Source organism: Pongo pygmaeus, chromosome 6, assembly GCF_028885625.2.
Source record: "Pongo pygmaeus isolate AG05252 chromosome 6, NHGRI_mPonPyg2-v2.0_pri, whole genome shotgun sequence".
NCBI classification, from domain to species: domain Eukaryota; kingdom Metazoa; phylum Chordata; class Mammalia; order Primates; family Hominidae; genus Pongo; species Pongo pygmaeus.
Window position 1 is genome coordinate 150,240,358 of NC_072379.2, and position 19,944 is coordinate 150,260,301.

A 19,944-nucleotide genomic window follows, 5' to 3' on the forward strand; every position below is an offset into this window, starting at 1 on the left:
GCAACCTTGCCAGGTCCCCAGTGTAGAGGGCATTCTGCAGGGCCATGTCTTGGCAGAGCAGTGGTGATGGCCGAGGGGTCTCCCAGGCTGGGCGGGAGTGGGGCCTCCAGATCCGGCAGGCCGGGGCAGAGGGAAGGCACCCCAGATGGTGTCCCCAGTGGGGAGAGGAGTTCTTTCCCCAGGGCATGGCTTGTTCTGGGAGAGCCAAAGCAGCAGGACTCCCAGAGATGTTGCTGGTGGACTGGGCAGGTGGGTGCTGGGCCCGAGCTGGGTGGGGCCCAGCGTGGGAGACGCAGGGGAGCACAACATCGGGCAAAGCCATAAATAGCCCTGACCAGCCCAGCTGTCAGTCAGGCCGGGTGGGGGTATTAGGGAGGGGCAGGAGAACAAGTGAGGCCTGAGCCCTCCAACCCTGAGCTTCACCCCAGGGCTGTATGACCTCAGGGTGGAAAGGGACCACCTGGACCATGCTGCCCAGTCCGTCATCTCGGCATTAAAGGGAAGTGAATTTCCCAAGATCACGCAGAGAGCTTGTTGCAGAGCCAGGACTGGAACCCAGGGCCTTGGGCTCTTTCTTGTTTTTCCTCTGCTTCACCAAATCGGCCTCCAGCTGCCTGGGCTCCGATCCCACTGGGAAGGCCTGTGGGTGCCAGATAATATTTCCTGCCGTTCCAAATGTCATCTGTTAGCCCTGCACCTTCCCACTCCCAAACCAAGGGAGGAGTTCACAGTAGTAACACAGATTGCCCTCGCTGTGTGAGGCACCCCTCGGGGGCTCCCATAGACAGACATGTGCCTGAGTAACAGAGCGTAACCCACAGGCAGCCACAGAAACTCCCCATGCTCGCCCTTGATGCCAACCCCCCCACCTCCCTGGATGACCTTGGGTGGCATCTCTCCCCTGCTGTGGTTACATGGGGTCTCTTCACTAGAGAGTGAGAAAGGAGAAATGTCTCTGTCTACTCAGGCACTGACTTTTGTTTGGGGGCCGGGTGGATCAAAAGGAAAAAAAGAGAGAAAGAAGATGAGAAACCAAGCCCTCGGGCTCAGCTCTGACCCACCACTGCCCACCGTGGGCTTGGAGTGCTCCAGCCCCAGTGGTCTTGCCCCTTTGGCTCACACTGGCTTAAAAAAAATTTTTTTTAATCAATTCCTTTTTAAAAGTTTCATTTTTAATTGACAAATAATTGTATATATGGGGCTATAATATTTTGATACATGTATATAATGTGTAACCATATCAGGGTAATTATCACATCTATCAAATGATATTTACCATTTATTTGTGGTGAGAACATTTAAAATCCTCTTTTAGCTATTTTGAAATATACATCATTATTCACTACAGTCGCCTTGCTGTGCAATAGAACACCTGAACTTATCCTATTTACCTGTAACATCATACCCACTGGCCAATGTTTCCCCTTTCCCTGTCCACCTCCCCCGAGCCCCCAGGCTCTGGGAATCACCATTCAACCCTTTACTTCTATGAGTTTGACTTTTTTAGATTCCACAATAATCAAGATCATGCAGTATTTGTCTTCTGCACCTGGCTTATTTCACTCAGCACAATGTCCTCCAGATACACCACATTTAAAAATCCATTCATCTATTGATGGACACCAGTTGTTTCCACGTCTTGGCGATTGTGAGTAGTGCTGCAGTGGACGTGGGGGTGCAGACCTCTCTTCTGCATGCTGATTTCAATTCCTTTGGGTATATACCCAGTAGTGGGATTGCTGAATCATAAGGTAATTCTATTTTTAGCTTTTTGAGGAAACTTCATTCTATTTTTCAAAATGGTACTAATTTACAACACCACCAACCGTGCAGAGTCCCCTTTTCTCCATATCCTTGCCAACACTTATCTTTCATTTTTCGCTAATAGCCAGTCTAACAGGTGTGAGATAATATCTCATTGTGGTTTTTGATTCACATTTCTCTGATTACTAATGTTGAACATATTTTCAGACATATGTTGGCCATTTGTATGTCTTCTTTTGAGAAGTGTCTGTTCAAGTTCTTTGTTCATTTTTTAAGGGGGTATTTTGTTGTTGTTGTTGTTATTTAGTAGTTTGAGTTCCTTGTGTAGTTTGGATATTCACCCCTTATCCGATGTTTGATTTGCAAATATTTTTTTCCCAGTCTGTGAATTGTCTCTCCACTCTGTCATTTCCTTTGCTGTGCAGAAACCTTTTAGTCTGGTACAATCCCATTTGTCTATTTTTGTTCTCATTGCCTGTGCTTTTGAGGTCATATCCAAGAAATCTCTGCCCAGACCAATATCATGGAGCTTTCCCTTATGTTTTCTTCTAGGGGTTTTATAGTTTCAGGTCTCCTGTTGTCTCTTACTACCTGTGGACACACCTTGGCCTTCGTCCGCACACTGTGTACATGGTCCATGGGTCTGCCTCTTCCAAGAGAACACTCTGGGGCTCCCCAGCCCTTGGTGGTATGGTTGCCCCTGCTCCCTAAGTTCTCTGACCCCATTCTCCCCTGAGCTGTTCCCTCCCCAGCAAGGGGAAACCCACAGATGGTCTCCCACCCCAGGGACAGGAGGCTCTATCCCATTGAGCCCCGAGGGTTAGGCTGTGGTCAGAGGATGCAGTGCAGAGCTGGGGCAGGCAGAGTGTCAGGGGACAGGTCTTTAGAGGAAAGAGATGAAGGCCACTCAGAGAAACTGGGTTGATCCAATGCTGCTCTCCCATGTCCACTGCAGCATTGGGTCTACTAGCAGCCCTTGCTCTGGTCACAAAGCCCCACTGCTTCCCCACACCCCTGCTGAGCCCTGCTTCCCATCCTGCCCCTGCTGCTCCCCAAGCACCTCTCTGCCCTGACTTCCCAGACACTTTTGCTAGAATAGTCAAACCCTAGAGTAAAAGGGACCTTAGAAATTCCTGGTCCAATCTCTCTTTGCTTTTTAACTAAGAAAACTGAGGCCCAGAGACAGGAAAGCTCTCTCCAGGACACACAGGGAGTTAGTGCCAAGTGGGTTTAGAACCAGGGACAGTTAACTTCCAGACCTGTGCTTTTTCTATCTGACTGCAGACCTTCCTTCTCCCCACTCTTCTCTTTCCCTCTCTCCTCTTCCTATTTTTTCTCCCTTAAATACCTCAAGGAGGAAGAGATTCAGGGAGCCAGGATAGGACAATGACAATGAGATGAAGACCTGGAAGTGAGGGCTGAGGACAGTGATCTGGGAGGCAGAGCAGGGAGGTGGCAGTGAGGTGGCAAGGGCCAGGGCCCAGGAGAGAGGTGGGGGATAGACAGCGCCAGGCACAGGTAGGGGCACAGAGGGAAGGGTGGGAAGACAAGGACATGGATGGACAAGAAGAGTTTGTCCCCAAGTCATCTGGGCATTTATGCGTCTGCCCCATCCCTTTACCCTTGGGCCACTGCCCTGTCCCACGCCACTAATCTCAGGTGCCCGCAAGCCTTAGCCATCACTTCCTTTTCTTCTTCTCCTTGGTCAGCTTGGCCTCCTCGGCCTCCAACTGGTCCATCCTGTGTTTCATGCTCTTCTTGCCCAGTGGGGTCTTGAAGTACCAGTCCTGGGTTGGTGGGCACAGAAGTGGTAAGGCTCTCGGACCCATCCTGACCTCACACCTCCCCCTTTTACAGATTGTTTCCTCAGCAGTCTCTTCTCCTCTCCTCCTGGGTTCGGGGGTCCTATTAGTGCGGGGGTTTCTCTTGCTCCCCACCAAATGCTTCAGGTACAATGTCAGCCATTCTTAGGGGGCAAGCCCTCTTCCCTCCACACCTGCAGCCCTCTCTCCTGTGCTCCCAAGGCCATCCTTGGCGGGGGCACTGACTGGGGGGTGGGAAGGGTGGGTTGCAGCTGCTACCAGAACCCACAAAGGGCTCCTGATACCTCGGTGGTTCTTGCAAGCTCCCACCCTCAGGGAAACCAGGTGGGATGGCCCCGAAGCCTTGGCATTTCCTAGTGATTTCCTGCTCCCTTCCCAGCTGAGCTCCACGCACATTTTCACCGATTGTCTTCTAGTAATTTGTGGGAGCAGAGGGAGGGGTCCGAGGTGTGCTTCAGGGGGCTGATTCCCCAAGGGCGCTGCTTACCCACAGCCCCTGGCCCTGCCACCTCACCTTCAGGGACTCCTCCTCCTCCCTGTACACTGGATCCAGCTTCACCAGTTGTCCCAGGAACTCGGAGGCCACCAGGGGCCTCTTGGACAGTTGCAGGAACCGCCGCTCACTCAGCACTGATTGGATGGCTTGGAGAATGTGACCCGGCGTGTAGCCATCGGAAACCTTGGCTAGGGCACTGATGTCCAGGTGCTGGGTTGGCTGGATGCCCCGGGCCTCTATCATACGCTTCCAGAGCACTGCAGGCATGTGGAAGACATGGGGCCTGGAGGTGCAGTGGGCACCAGGGAGGGGCAACAAGGCCTAAGCAGCCCCCACCTGGATCTGGAAGGAGTTTTGTGCTCCGGGGAGCAGCTCCACATCCATCAGCTCCCCTTCCCCAGGGAAGGTACCGGATCTCAAGCTAGGCAAGGGTCATCCTCCCAACTCAACCTGAGGAATTAGAGCCTCGGAGGACATAAACCACCTGCTTGCGTCCACAGAGCCGAAGCCAGGACCCAAGCCACTGGGCTGCTTGTCTAGCAGCCCTTCCAGAAGACCTGGCTGTGGGGGTGAGGGCTCGCAGCAGCAGTGGGGTATGGGGTGGGAGGCAGGCAGGCTTTGGTAGGGGCAGCCATCCCCACGTCCCCAGGCCTCACCATAGCGGGACGCGTAGTCAGGCCGGGGCATGAAGAGGATCCGCTCGTAGACCCGGCACAGACCCCGCATCTCAGCCAGCTGCGGCCGGGAGGTTGTCCCAATCAGCATCACACGGTCTCCAGGAGTCAGCAGCCGCAAGGCCTTGGTGAGGTCCTTCTTTATTCGCTTTGGGTCCATCTGCTCCAAGGGAGGAGGGAGGAGTGGTGGGGCTGGGGCACAGTGGCCCAGCGTATGGGGCTCCCAAGTTCTCCGAGCCCACCCCACCCTCAGCCTCACCTCAGCCCTAGCGGGATGAGGAGGCTGCCCATCCTGCTTTGAGACAAGGAAACTAGGTGTGAGGAGTAGAGGGGCATGTGCAAGGCCCCAGTGGGTGGGGTTTGGAGCGACTTGAACAAGCCCAGGCCTTCCAGCCCGGCCCCAGCTCACGCTACCTGCCCACACGGCCTTCACGTCCATGCTCCCTCACCTCCTTGTCTTCTTTGGGGATCTTCTTATAGAAATTCTTCTCAGCATTTCCAATCCAAATCACAGAGGGCTGTAGGAGTCGGGCTACCTGGATGGGTCAGAATGTAGAAATCAGATGTTAGATGTCTCTGGAGAAGGGTCATGTCCCTGCTAGTCAGAAGGCAGGATGAGGGCCGGCCTTGAGCAGGGGCTGACCTTGGAACCCAGTCTCCATTCCCCACACCTGGCAGTCCCACCTCCCAGACTACTGCTGCACATACCTCACACCTCAGGGTAAACTGAGTCACTGCCCCCCATGGTGGGGGGCTGCATATTCAGTCTCATCCTACCATGAAAAGAAACTGCTCTGTCTCCTCCCTTTTCCCTTCATTCCCCCACCACAGGGGCTGCAGTGGGAACCCAAGCTCCTAGCCCGGGTTGGTAGGGAGACCTCACCAGTTCAGCACCTGAAATCATACCCAGTAGGCTGATGGGTGACGTGACCTCAAAGCCCACCCTCCTTTGTTGCCACAGGTCTGAGAACCACAAATGCCAAAAGCTGGGGGCTCCGGACCTTAAAGACTATATGCACCATCATCTGTGCCCCATTCCTGCCAGGATATTTGCCCAGCAGGTTGGCCGGCGACAGGTCGAACAGGTTGGCACCAGTTTCTGTGCACACTGCCTTGACCAGCATCTTCTTCCCCATGCCAGAGGGGCCCACCAGGAGGATGGAGCGGATGAGCGGGGCCATAGTGTGGATATCCGGGGAGCCTGAAAGCAAGGAAATGGGCCAGAGCCAGGCGACAGGTCAGCAGCAGGAATCAGGGCTGGAGATGACTGCGTAAGGTCAGGCCAAGGGCCTGGGGCTGGGGGAGGAGGTGCAGATCACAGGGCATACTACCTTTCCCAACACCAGCAGGTCCCCTAGTCCACTAGGTCTGGGAGCCAGGAGTGGCAGCAGGAAATTTTGAATGGCTTAGGAGTCTCCAGTATGAGCAGCTGTGCATGGGGCTAGGGGGAGCCTGCTACCCCCACTAATACCCTTTCTGTTTCCATTCCATCGGCTTCCACTTCTGGATTATGAGTGGTGGAATTGAAAGGCACGGGACACGGGAGGTGGAGTTTGCAGTGAGCTGAGATTGTGCCACTGCACTCCAGCCTGGGCAACAGACTGAGACTCTATCTCAAAAAAAAAAAAATAAATAAATAAAGGAAGGCAGGGGATAAACCACTTCAGAAAGCTCTTCAACTCAGGGGGTATAGGGCTGGTGGTCTTCTGGGAGCAGAACAGACTCTGAGTTGTCCCTTGGGATTGAGTAAGGGGCTGGAAGTGTGGGCTCTTCAGCAGGTCAAGGGCCCACCTGATTTCTGGGGTGGCCCAATCTGGGTGTGACCTCCAGCAGGGCCTGAGCAGGGCAGGAGGACCTGGAGCTTGGAGGCCCAGGCTGGACCCATCCACCTCAGCCACCCTACCCTGACCCCAGCCCTCACCCCAAGGGCTGCCTACTCAGAGTTGGCTCCTCACACCCCCAGAGCCTCTCACCAAGCCGAAGGACCGCATACAAAGCCACATTCTGTCGTATGTCAAACAGGGATGGCATGGGCAACTTCTTTGCCAAACTCAGAGTGGATCCAAGATAGAGGAAGTCACCTGTGGCGATAGGCAGCCACTGAGTGACAGGCACCCTCTCCGAGTGGCAATCAGGTAATCAGCCACAGGGAAGGCGGGGCTGGTGGATGGGGGGTAGGGGAGCCTTGGCACCTGGCCACAGAGTGGGAACAGGCATTCTGGGAGGGGTCTCACCTATGTAGTCTTTCAATGCTACTGACTCACTCTTCCTTAGAAGGCCAGAAATAACAAGCTCTTCGTACAGAGACTCCACAGACCTGGCAAAGGATGGCACAGGAAGACCCCCACCACCACAAGGGACGTTAGCAAGTGAGAACACAGGGAAATGGAGGCAGAGATGGGGGGCTGTTGTCATGAAGACAGGGTATCAGTGGTTCTCCTGTACAACATTCTGTGGTCAAAAATATCTACAGTGCCTGCAAACAGGCAGAATCAGGTATGGCACCAAATCACTGTCCCAGGAGGCAAGCCTCCCCCAGTGGGTGCTCTGTAAGAGGGGTGTGAGGGGGACAGGGGCCTCTGTGACACTCATCAGTCTGCCCCCCGACCAAAGGTCCACCATTAGAAATCCAGTCATTTGAGTTAAGCATTGCCCTCTTCTTAGAAACTACATTTAAGACATGAGTGCTCCTGGGAGAGACAGCCATTAAATTCAAGCAGCTGACGTCAAGGTGCTTGTGAGCTCTCTTTACCAGACAAGTCAGCAGGAAGGGACCACTGACGAGTCCCTTAATGTCTCAGAATGGGAAGTCCAGGGGGATATGACTTTGGCAGAGACAGAGCTGGTTAAGGCAAAGGTTGGAGGAAGGATCTGGAAGTGGAGAGCAATGACCTGATTATAAACTCCATTGAGATCTCGCTCTGCATTTCATGTACAGAACCCTTTTTTGTGCCTTTGCTTGATCCCCAGGGCTATCATGTGAGTTTGGCAGGGCAGGTACTTGGTGAACAAGGCCAGGGAGTCAGAGAGGGAAAGCCACTTTCCCAAGGTCTCACAGCAGCAGAGCCAGGACCTGCAGTCAGGTCTGTCCTGGACTGGGACTTGCTCCACCACCACCACCACCATGCAAAGTGGGCACGACAGGATCTGCTACCTGTTTGGGGTCAGATCTTTTTCCTTCTTTTTCCCAGTTTTCTTCCCAGGTGTTTTCTGGTTGGAAACAAGCGCATAGGTCATTGTGCCCTGTTCCTTGCCTCCCCTGTGTGCCCTCCCCTGCCCAGCCCCAGCCCTTCATCTTGCCTTTGGAGCCCTCAAGGGTCTTTCTTCCTCCTTGTCCACAGCCAGACGGAGGTTCCTCAGCTCCTGACGCATCAGCTCATCCACCTAGGGGAGACAGCCGAGGTGTGGCGGGATGGCCTGGGGCTGGGAGGACAGGTGGGAGAGGAGCAGGCAGGCAGGGATGGGAAGGAGGGGAGGAGCCTTACAGAAGAGCCCAGTGAGCCTGATGAAGGCAGTAGGGACAGCCCTGACGCCTTCCCGCACATTCCTCTGCGTTCCTCCCCTCCCTGCTGGCACCTGTTCACACCCAGTCCTAATCCTCTTCCTGCTCTCTCAAGAGCCCTGCTCTTAACAGCCTTCAACATGCGGAGAAGCCCCCAGACGGAATTCAAACCCAAGATCCCCCGCTGAGGTCTCTGTGACCTAAATGATTGCATAACCGCTTAGCCTCAGTTTCCCATGTGTACCATCAGGAAAACCACGCTACTTTCCTCAAGGGTTGTGTGAAAGATCACATGATCGAACACTCCTGAAGCCCACGGCATGGGTGGGACACGTCGTCAGAGGGTTCCTGAGGATGGTGATGGGGTGTGGACACCCTGGCTCTGAGCCCCTCCCATACCCTCCACACCCCTGCTGCGTCAGCCCTGGGAGAAAGCGGGACCGGGGGAGGCAGAGGAAGGTGGGAACTGACGTGGGCAGCAGGTGGAGCTAGGACCATGCATGGAGGCAGCAAAGTCTACCGAGGATGAGCTGGGGACTGGGGTTGGGTGTTCAGGACAAGAGAGAGGCAGAGAAATGGGTGGGGAGGAGCCTGAATCTGGCTGGAAGTGTGGGTCATGGGGGAGGGTACAGGGTAGCGGCCTGCAGGGAAGCCCTGACCCTGTGCTCACACCTGTATCCGGATCTCCTGCTCCACCTCCTTCCTCTTCTCCTCCCGGAGGGTCTCGGAGTCATAATTCTGACTGGGGTGTACGCTCTCACACCGGTTCTTCCATGTGTCTGACAGTAGAGAATGGATGGATGCGTGAAGGTCAGAGTGCCGGGTGTATACACACATGCATTCATGTGTGCACAAGCACATGCACACATACGTGCACACAGACACGTGTGCTCACAGGTCAGGAGCCAGGCCCTGGCTGGTTGCCCTGTCCCCACCCACCAGCCTGGCATTGTTTCTACCCAGACGGCAGATAGGCTTGACCCCGAGGCCTGTGGCCGCAGGATTCAGACCCAAACCTGTAACGCCCCCACCTGAAGAAGCACACCATACCTCCCTCTCCTGGTTTGGTGTTGTCCCCTTTGCCTACACACCTACAATGCCACTTCATGGTCCACGTGGCAGATGCCCACTTTCTCCAGGACCCAGGGCCCCAGGTCCCACAAGGCACAGACACTCTTCCCCAGCTGTCGCCCCTCTTACTTAAGTATTCCTCATGCCCGGCACTGATCATAGGGATACATTTGGATGGCAACACTTGCAGCACCGCATCCACTTCCTAGAATAGAAACATTCTTTGCCTTTGACTTCATCAGCTCTGCCTAGCACAGACTCTGGCCCTAATCTTACCTGAACCCATCTTCCTACCACGCGTCCCCCCACACCTTCTCCTCCCTGTCCTTCACACCATGCATCTGAGAGGTATCTTACCCCCTTCTTGGCCTTTTCTTCCTTTCCCTTCTTCTTCTTCTCTTTTTCACCCTTTCCTTTTTCCTTGCTCTTCTCTTGTTCCTTTTTTCTGTTCTCTTGGACCTGCATTTCCAGTTCCATTCTCACCTGTGACCAATGACACAAGACATTTCAGAGAAGATCAAGGGGATTGTACAGAAGAGAGCCCTGGGTTTTACAGAAGAGAGCTGGAGATCTCTCAGGCCCAGGGCCTGAGACTGGGGTGAACCAAGGATTCCCTAGGCCTAGAGTAACTGATGGGGTTGGGACAGCTGAGCATGCAGAGACTCCTTTGGGGCCCAGGGAGAAAGCGTGCCCAAGAAGGAGCGTTCTGCTCAGAACCACTGTTCTCTCCTGGGCCATGGGATCTGGAGCCACTGCAGTCTACCCAGACATCCTTCCTTTCCCAGCCACAATGCCTGCTCCAGCCGCAGCTGCTCCTTGCACCGCTTCCCCATGCCGTCTTTCTAGCTGCCTACATTTCCCCCAGCCACCTCTGCCTCCACTGAGGCTGACCCCCTACCCTACCCCACTCGCCATTCTCTGTAGCCTCAGGCTCCACCTGCCACAAAAAACCATCTGCCCCACCTCCAACGGGGTACCTGTTCTGGAGTTTTGTCTGCAAAGATTGAGTAGGATCCACCTGAAGACACATCTGGATAATCAGGGAACCAGCCAGTAAGGTCACTAAGTGAACATAAGATGATTGGACAGAAAGATGAATAGATGGATGGACAGATGGATGGATGGATAGGTAGACAGAGAGGTGGGTAAAAGCGTTGGTGGATGGATGGACAGATGGATAGATAGACAGATGGAGAGGTGGGTAGAAGGGTGGGTGGGTGGATGGACAGATGGAAGGATAGACAGAGAGGTGGGTAGAAGGGTGGGTAGATGCGTGGATGGATGGATGGATGGATGGATGGATGGGGAGATGGAGAGGTGGGTAGGTGGGTGGGTGGGTGGATGGACAGATGGATAGACAGATGGAGAGGTGGGTAGAAGGGTGGGTGGATGGACAGATGGAAGGATAGACAGAGAGGTGGGTAGAAGGGTGGGTAGATGCGTGGATGGATGGATGGATAGATGGATGGATGGATGGATGGATGGATGGGGAGATGGAGAGGTGGGTAGGTAGGTGGGTGGATGGATAGATGGATAGACAGATGGAGAGGTGGGTAGAAGGGTGGGTGTGTGGATGGGCAGATGGATAGATGGAAGGATAGATAGAGAGGTGGGTAGATGGGTGAGTGGATGGATGGATGACAGATGGATGGATAGGTAGATGGAGAGGTGGATAAAAGGGTGGGTGGATGGATGGAGAACACCAGAGAAAAATAAAGGACCAGGGTGATGGAGGGAGAGGTGGGAGGAATGGGCTGTTACAAACAGGAGGACACATTACTCGGGGCATCCATGGGTGCTTTCCCCACCCTATTCTGGCACTTTCTCTCCCTTGTGGAATTGAGAAGTCAGGTGTGGAGATGGTCCTGTACACTGGGGGCCCAAGGTTGTTGAAACCAAGAGGGCCAGCAGTGTGTTGGGGACCTGGGGGTAGAGGAGAACAGGGCCAATCTGGACTAGAAGGCAGAACCCATGCAGGGGATGGGACGGGAGCAGCCCTGAGGGACACTGAGCGAAGGGAATGAAGGATGGAGGGTAGGGTCAGCTGAGGACACTGACTGGCACTCGATAAACCACTGTCGGATTTGCTCCTTCATTTTCTCCTTCATGTCAGGCCCCTCTGTCTCTACCAGAGAATCATGGGCCTTCACCATTGCCGCCCGGAACTCCTCCTCTTTCTCCATCTGGTGGAGCCTCCTGACATCCTCCACGAGGCAGGCCTGGGAGATGATGCTCAGGTGCTCCACCTGGTTGGGTGAGGGGAGCTGGGGGAGTGGAAGAGAGGCTGAGGGGCTCAGGAGTGGGAGGAACCAGCATCCACTCTGGATGCAGCCTCCAGCCTCCGGCACACATGCCTGTACCCGCTCATTCCCCAACACCATGTTCACGCAAGGCCTCGCACACACACCCACATGGAACAACAGGCATGCTTGCGTCGGGAGAAACTGTGTTTGGAGCCGAATTCATCTGTGTAAATTACTCTCATAATGAGTTTGCTAGATGCATCCAGGCTGTCCCCTGCCCGATTTCCCCAGCACACCCTCCCCTGGAGCCTCCGGCCCCAGCCCCCGCCTGCACCCCCGCCCTGCGGCCGAGTTGGCAGCCGCTCTCACAGCCACTTTCCCGCCTCATTGGCTCCCAAATGTATTTTAAATATCACTCTGCGCAGAGACAATTACTGAAAACGCTGAGCTCACACTGTTGATAGGCCCGGGCGGCCAGGCTCATTCCTCACCCACTGCCGTGCACGGACCCCTCTCTGCTGAAGCCAACCCCTGTCTCTTTCAGCCTGCTCTCGTCTCCTGGGGGTCCAGCTCTCTGGCCCCCCAACAAGTCTCTGACCTCCACTCCCACACGGCAGCCCCTGGCCCCTTCTTCCTCCCAAGGCCCCAAGCCTCCAGTGGTAGCCTCCCAGCCTGCCAAGATGTCACCAGACCTGGGAAGGCTCCCTCCCCTCCAATCCCTCCAGTCCCCAGCCCAGCCCCCTCCCCAGCTCCTTCTGGCAGCCAGGCCTCCACAGGATCTGCCTGGGGCAAAGCCCTTCCCCCAGGGAGCATGCTCCCGCCACCCTTCCAGTCTCAGCCTGCCTTTCCTAAGTCAGTGGAGACCAGCTGGGTGAGAGGACAGAGAACAGGGGATAGACAGATTCAAGGAGCAAGGCCTACTCACTTTGGCCAGGCACACGTGTGTGCACACAGGCACATGGCCTGAGAAGCCCTGGTTTGGGGAGAGTATCCCCACCCCAACACAGCCCCTGGTGTCTCCCCGTGGCTACCAGAGGCTTGTGGGGGGCAGTGTGGGTGCTCCTGCTGGCTTTGTGGCCTCTTCCCTCTGGGGTCCACCCCTGCAGCCCCTCCTTCCAGCTGGGGGTGGGAACATGGGATCTAGGATGCTTACACAATGCCCCTCGTGGCCCCACAGGGGAGCTGCTGCCAGGGGCCAGATCTCTACAAGAAGAAGGGTGTGAAGGGATACGGCCAGGGGGCTTTTCTGTCCTTCTGCCTGTTTCTCTCCCAGGCTCTCCACCTGGCCTGAGTGGAGAGCACGGTGGGCAACGTGGAGCTGGAAGAAGACTGTGCTCTGGGTAGGGGCCCTGCCCTGGCCAGCCCTGTGTTCCAGGCCCCACCACGGTGGGCAGGTTGAGCTCACCATGCCAATGAACTCCATCTCCATTCGCCGGTCCTGCTGAGTGCGTTTCCTCTGCAGGTAGCCTTTCCACACCTGGCGGAGGGATGTAGGGGACACACAGGACACACAATCTCCACCCTGCAGCAGCCTGTCTCTCAGAGAGGGTCCGAGAGGGTCACACTAGAGATTTCTGGTGGGGTGGGGAGGAGCCCTGGGCAAGCCTGCTCAGGTGCACACTGAGCAGGAACAGCCTGGAACTGGGTGGTTTCAGGTGGGCACTCAAGCCAACTGGCCCCAGAGCCCCCCAGGGATTTCTTCCTTCCCCTCGCCACCCTAATCTTCTATCTCTTTTGAGGGACAGATCAGAGCTCAAGCACCCTACACATTCCCTACACCCAGTCCTCAGAAACCCCAGAGCAGTTGGAATAAATACTTGATTCCACCCAGGCACATAGACATTGTCGCTGTAGGGACTGTGGAGCTCCTCAGTTAATCCTACATTTTTGACCCAAGGGAACTGAGGCCGGAGACTGGACGTGACCTCTCCCAGGCCCAAGACCCCATCTGTACAGAGCTGGACCCGTCCTCTTTCTCCCAGGCCTAGCTACTTTCAGACTCCAGGATCACTGAGTGCTAGTGGGGCCAGAGGTGGGGACACCGGGCAGAGGAAGGCAGAGCCAGGGCCCGGGCCAGCCAGTGCTCTCCATCTGCCTCCTGGCACCTCCAGGAGGCAGGGACTGGTTCCTGCACTTCTCATCTGGGCTTTGTCCTCCCACTGCTGTGATCGCCACAGGCCAGGCCCGCCATGACTGGGTCCTTCATATATTCTTTCCTTTTCTCAGTGCTCTGGATGACTCTTAAGACCAGCATGCAATATTTCTGTATTCTTGATGGCTGGCAACAGGTACAAAATGATCTGCTTTGGTCTACAGGGGAAGTGGGACTCCATCTTTGGGGTCCATCCTCCTTCTCGACTTCTTTGCTTTAGTGAGCCCTGCTGTCGAGAACCTCCTTCTCAGCCAGACATTGACACAGTTATCCTGCCTCAGACCGGCATGCTCAGTGTACTGATTAGTAATGCACGAATCTATCCCATTTGCAGATGATATATCTTCATAGAATCACTATTGTTTGTTAGTTGGTTGCCTGCTTTTGTCTTTTGGTGGGAAGTTCTAAGTTTTCTCTAGTGGGCTAGGAGGTAGAGGTTTTTGAGGTATTGGAACTTGAGAGAGAGAGGAGAAGGCAGGGATATTGATTTGAGAGAGAAAGAGGGCCCATCCCAGGTCAACAGTTCCTGGAAAGAAAAGGTGGCAAGAGGCTTATACGACAGAGCAGGGCCGGTGGCCTTAGGGGCAGTGACACCTGCAGGAACAGAAAGTGGTCTTTTCCTGCACTGGAATTTTCCTGGGGCTCCTCCAGTCTCCGGTCAAGCTGTTAACCACTACTACCAGGAGTCAGCCTGTGTTAGCAGCATTTTAAGGAATGGTGGGAGAGGTCATGTTCGCACACCAAGGCAGACAGCAGAGGCTGACCCAGAGAGGTGCAGAGTGGCTGTCCAGAGCAAAGGAGAGGTGTGACAACCAGGATGGTAAGAATGCTTGGGGAACCTTAAGGCAGAGAAGGGCTTTCTGCGGTGAGGTGAGACAGGGGATAAAATAATGGAAATTATGTTATTTCCATGTTAAAAGGTGACACAGAAGGCACAGAGTTTGGGGATGCTCAGATCACATCAGTTATCAAATTAATTCATCATGATCAACTTTCCCTCTGTCTTAGTTTCCAGGAGGCTCAGGATCCTTTCTTGTTTTAAGAGATGGGGTCTTGCCACATTGCTCAGGGCTCAAGCAATACTCCAGCCTCAGCAGGATACATTTTAGTGGCTCATTTTCAACAGTCTTAAGAGTTTCTGGAGTGATCATCCATTCTGTTCTGCTACTCTATTATAGATCTTTCTTCTCTAATTTTAATGATCCTTCTGTTTCTGGGACTTTTAAGGTATCCTACTGCAAACCCTTTTGAAAATAGAGATGTAGATTAAATAATAAACAAGTAAGATACATGCTTGCTGACTGATTAAAGTACTGACTGGTTTAGAATCTAGTTGTGGGGGCTGGGCATGGTGGCTCACGCCTGTAATGCCAGCACTTTGGGAGGCTGAGGTGGGTAGATCACTTGAAGTCAGGAGTTCGAGAGCAGCCTGGCTAACATGGTGAAACCCATCTCTACTAAAAATACAAAAATTAGCTGGGCTTATTGTCAAAGGATTGTAGTCCTGGCTACTCAGGAGGCTGAAGCATGAGAATCGCTTGAACCCAGGAGTCAGAGGTTGCAGTGAGCTGAAATCATGCCACTGCATTCCAGCCTGGGCAACAGAGCGAGACTCCATCTCCAAAAAAAAAAAAACTAGTTGCAGGGCTACAGAATCCAAGCACCTGCACTCCTGTGATCAATTGCTGAGCAGCAGGCTTCCTGAATGAGGTGACTCTACCCTGGCCTCCTCCTGGGCACCTAGGGTTACCTTCTGTATGGTGACAGCTGCTTGGCCCTGACTGAACTTGTGCCATCCGTCCTCCCGAATCCTCCGATCTTGCTCCTCATCTCTTCGAATCTCTCGCATGAATGTGGCTCGAAGCCGGCCTTGCCTGGCCCTCTCTGCCTTTTGCACTAGAATTATGGCCTCAGTCCGGCGCATTCCTGTAAAGCTCTGGCCAGAGCAGGAGCACATGAGGGAGAGCTTGCATCCAGGGTGGGCCGCTGGGAGACCAGCCATCAAAGGATGCACCAGGGCACCATCCTCCCAGAATATCTGGGAGCCCAAGTCTTGTCTTGGCGTTGGAGGGTTACCATGAGCACAAGAACAGCCTTGAAGGGTGCCAGGGATTACCTAAAGGGCACTCTGGTAGACAGCAGGGAGGGGCCTCTCTGCATTCTGGAGGTTTTCAGGAGACGGGGTATGGAAGAGTCTGGGAGGGTATCACCCCTGTTTACCTTCTGGGAGGACACTGGCTCCAGTCTGGACAGGATCTCGGCCAGTATCAGCCCTCGCTCCCGCACAGTGGTGGACTGCTCCAGCAGGAAGTATTTGGGGATTGGAACCTCCAGGTCGGCCTTTGGAGCAATGTTGGGGGAGGACGGTCAGGAATCAAAAGTCTGAGCCATCTAGCCAATCCATTACCATTTTCAGGGGCTTACACACCCCCAGCACTGTTTTCCTCCATTTTAGAGTCCTGACTAAACTTAAAGGGTAATGGGGCATATGCCCCCAAGAGTCATTCCTCTCTTCTTCTGCCCCCCATCCTCTGGCTGGAGTTGAATTCTGGAGGATCGTGGTAGGTGGCAGTGGTCTCAAACCTGGTTGTGCATCAGAATCAACTGGGAAGCTCTTAAATGCAGATTCCTAGGTCCTCCTCAGACTACTACATCAGAATGACAGGGCCTGGGGAATCTTCCCCGCGACCCCAGCCCCGACCAAGTGCACTGCTGCAGCTGGTTGGGGAAACTTTGAGATAGTCTTGGATATGAAGCAGTTACTGAACCCTGAGCCCGACTGGAGGCCCCACAGAAGCTCTGTGCTCTAGAACAGCCTTCTAGAACTTGCCCTTGCACACAGATCACTGGAGGGTCTTGATAAAAATGCAGGTGCAGATTTAGTGGGTTAGGGATGCAGAGTTTCTCATTTGTGATGTCAATGCTGCTGGTCCAGGGACCACACTTTGAGGAGGCTCTAAAGGACTCTCCTCACCAGTTCCCGGCGGTTCGTGGGTCTTCCCAGTCATGCAGGGGACCTCACCCTGACTCCATCCAACCCCTAAGTACCTCCATGCACACCCCCCACCGCCAAGGTTCCTGAAGCCCTTCCTACAAGGCCAAACCCCATGCTCTGATCTTCTCTGCCCTCCTTCCTTTCTTAGCAGGTGTCCCAACACCAGGGATGTCCGTGGGGTGGCGGGTAGGCAGGGGTGGTCGGCCCCATCCCTGCTCCACCCGACCCCAAGCTGGCGGGGGCATGGTTCTGTGTCCCAGGTGGTCAAGGCCGGTCCCACCCCACCTCTCCCCTCCCGCTGGCTGGCTGGGGGCGTGGCTTCGTGGCTGCGCACACGTACTGGGGTGAACTTGAGATCCAGCAGCACGCGGTCCAGGCAGTGGTTCTCACACAGGTCGGCGCGCACCAGCTCGTCCTTGAGCTCCAGCACGCGGCCCGCCACGCCGTCCAGCAGGCGCCGCAGCAGCCGCCGCTTCTGCGGCTGCACCATCTGGTCATAGACGGTGTCGAAACGGCGCAGTAGGCCCAGGTAGTGCAGGTAGAGCGACGCGAGCCTGTACTGGAAGGACTGCCGCTCCCGGTCGGGCACAGGTTCGAGCAGAGGCTGCTCTTGGTCCAGCAGCTCCTGCAGGGTCACGTGGGAGGACTCCCAGAGGCGCTGGTAAGCTCTGGAGAGAGGGTGGTGGGCGCCGCGTGCTCTGAGCTACGGAGGAGTGGGGAGACGGAGCAGCCTGGCCTTTTGAGGAGTGTGGGCTCGGGGTACCAGAAGGTGTGATGTCACTCATGGCTCCGAAATGGACTTCAATGAGGTAAGGAGCCCGCAGGGCAATGAGTGGACACCGACCTGGTCTTAGGGAGAGTGTGGGACTGGGCTCCGCTGTAGGATTAGCAGAGAGAATGGGCATGACCTTTGGGGGTTTGGGGGAAAGCCAGCCCAGGCTTGGGGCTCTGGTAAGGAAGGGGTCTTTGGGAGTCAGGGGCAGTGGGGCCCTCCAGGTGTGGGGCAGCCCACGGATGCTGCAGTGATCTGGGCTGGTGGGTGGGAAGTGGGGGTGAGGGATGAATGTGGAGGAGGGTCCCTTCCCCTGAGCAGAGCCCTGGTTCTGGAATTAACCATCGGAGGGAAGTTTCCACAGTGAAAGGTACCAGGGCAGCAGCAGCAGCTGGGGTGGCCCAGTTCCCAAACTGCCACTCTGCCCCAGCCTCTCAGGACCAAGGAGGTGCTCTGCCCTTTGCTCTCTCTGCCCTGGAAGACCCACTCCAGCCCCTCACTCACCCCTCAGACATTGTGCCCACTCCTCTACGCTGCCCCTTGTTTGCTGGTGGTGGAATTCACAGAACCTCTGTGGCTCCCTGACTCCCAGGGCCACAGGGCAGAACAGCCTGGTTTTAAGAGTTCTGACCCATTGTACCAGTGTTCTAGGGCTGAGGCGAGGGGGCTGGTGGGTGCAGAATCAGGGACATTTATCTCGGAGGACGTCCTGGAAGCAGCGTGCTGAAGGGACTGTGGGTGGGTGGCTGCAGGCTCCCGCAGAGCAAGCTTTGGAAGCTTAGGGCAGAACATGTTGTCCATCTTTGGCCATTTTTCTTGTAAGGAACAAGTAAAATAAGTTTCTATTTGAAGTCCCCTAAAAGCTTTGGTGCTCTGAATACATCTGTCCTAAAGACATTACCCCCTAACAAGGCATCACCGCAGCTTCTCACTCTGAGCGGCCTCTGTTCCTTCTCTCAGGCCCCGCCTCCTGAGCCCCACAGCCCTCCTTCACTCTCTGGATGACAGCACCGGGAAGCCCGGGTGGTGGAGGGGAAAGGCACTGATTTGGAGTCAGAAGGCCCTGAAGTCCCAGTTGCCCCTTGGGTGAAAGTGAGCATAACCACGCTTGCCTCCCTGGGGCCTGCCAAGAGTTCACACCATTCCCATGAGCCAGACCCGTGTGAAGCATCATGCTAGAAAGTACAGTGGATGTTGTTCTGCATGCTTGGGGCTCACTTGGTCACCTGTGGGTACCACCTCCCATCACTGCTACAAGTTCAGGAGATAATTTTTCCAAAAAGACAAAATATTATGCCACTAGCAGCCTGAGGCTGGTAGGCTGGGGTGAGCTTTTTGGCTCAGTGTCACATCGAGACTTATGAATAAGTAAATCTATGAGGAACAGGGTCAGGGAAAGGGACAGAAGGGAGACAGCGGCAAGGAGGAACAAAGAGGAGGAACTCGAAGGTGCCTATGAGCTACCGGAGGGTCTCATTAAAATGCAGATTCCAGGCTGGGCACAGTGGCTCATGCCTGTAATCCCAGCACTTTGGGAGGCCAGGGCAGGCGGATCTCCTGAGGTTGGGAGTTCAAGACCAGCCTGGCCAACATGGTGAAACCCCATCTCTACTAAAAATATAAAAATTAGCCAGGCGTGGTGGCACATGCCTGTAATCCCAGTTACTCGGGAGGCTGAGGCAGGAGAACCGCTTGAACCCGGGATGGGGAGAGGTTGCAGTGAGCAGAGATGGCACCACTGCACTCCAGCCTGGACAACAAAGCAAAACTCTGTCTCAAAAATAGACAGATAGATAGATAGATAGATAGATAGATAGATGATAGATAGATAAGCAGATTCTGCTCCAGATCTGAGGGGGCACCCAAGAGCCTGCCTTTCTAACAAGCTCCCAGGTGCTTTGGCTCCTGCTGGCCCAGGTCATGCCTGGTAGGGCAAAGTGTGAACACAGGGCAGAGTGGGCAGCAGTGAGACTTCAGGGCCAGATGTCCTGGGCCTGCCCCTTGCTAACTGTGGACGTAAACATGGATCATTAGTCCTCAGCTCACAGAACCTCAAGGTGAGGCTCAAGGTATGAGAAAATACACGTGACCTAGGTAGCTGCCGCTGAACATCAGCTATGACTACAAGGCTATGCCTTTTCAATATGTGGAGATGAAAGCGACCACAAGCCAGGTCTGTCCAATTACAAAGGGAACAAAGGACTGGAGCTTTGTCTAAATCCCACCCCTTCATCCTGTCCAAGCTTAGAAGAGGATTTATGGGTCATGTGCCCACAAGATAAGCAGAGGCTGCCTGAGACAGGAAAAGCCAGTGGTTAAGTGGTGAGCAGTAAATCTAGGTAAGGACATAGGTGTGGCCGTGGTGCTTCTTGCAGTTTTTCTGTGGGTTTCAAATTTTTCCAAATAAAATTGGGGATGTTAGGAGTTTCAAAAACATCCCCACTGATTTGTT

General features: G+C 54.6%; 1 protein-coding gene across 2 annotated transcripts; it reads right to left on the reverse strand.

The window, feature by feature from the left end:
• Window positions 1-1,272: 1,272 nt before the first annotated feature.
• On the reverse strand, window positions 1,273-18,102 carry IQCA1L (IQ motif containing with AAA domain 1 like). 2 transcript variants are annotated; one of them, XM_054495022.1, is made up of 19 exons: window positions 17,997-18,102; window positions 17,061-17,388; window positions 15,946-16,065; window positions 15,476-15,661; window positions 12,979-13,050; window positions 11,389-11,594; window positions 10,308-10,392; window positions 9,688-9,813; window positions 9,460-9,535; window positions 8,932-9,038; window positions 8,058-8,141; window positions 7,912-7,967; window positions 6,992-7,074; window positions 6,731-6,838; window positions 5,759-5,958; window positions 5,207-5,293; window positions 4,740-4,917; window positions 4,102-4,340; window positions 1,273-3,551 (listed from the first exon to the last, which is right to left on the reverse strand). In XM_054495022.1, exons 1-19 carry the CDS (start codon window positions 18,005-18,007, stop codon window positions 3,444-3,446), a joined length of 2,460 nt encoding a protein of 819 aa, XP_054350997.1. In that variant the 5' UTR covers window positions 18,008-18,102; the 3' UTR covers window positions 1,273-3,443. The 2 variants fall into 2 exon arrangements, with proteins under 2 accessions (XP_054350997.1, XP_054350998.1); XM_054495023.1 differs by lacking the exon at window positions 15,476-15,661 and having other exon boundaries at window positions 17,997-18,100.
• Between the last annotated feature and the right edge of the window lie 1,842 nt (window positions 18,103-19,944).

What these genes read in the sequence shown, in the direction of transcription:
- IQCA1L (XM_054495022.1), bottom strand. An exon ending in TGGATCTCAAGTTCACCCCA is followed by an intron (nt 16,066 to 17,060) that starts GTACGTGTGCGC and finishes ATTGCTCCAAAG; the next exon opens with GCCGACCTGGAGGTTCCAAT. An exon ending in GACCCTTGAGGGCTCCAAAG is followed by an intron (nt 7,968 to 8,057) that starts GCAAGATGAAGG and finishes GTTTCCAACCAG; the next exon opens with AAAACACCTGGGAAGAAAAC.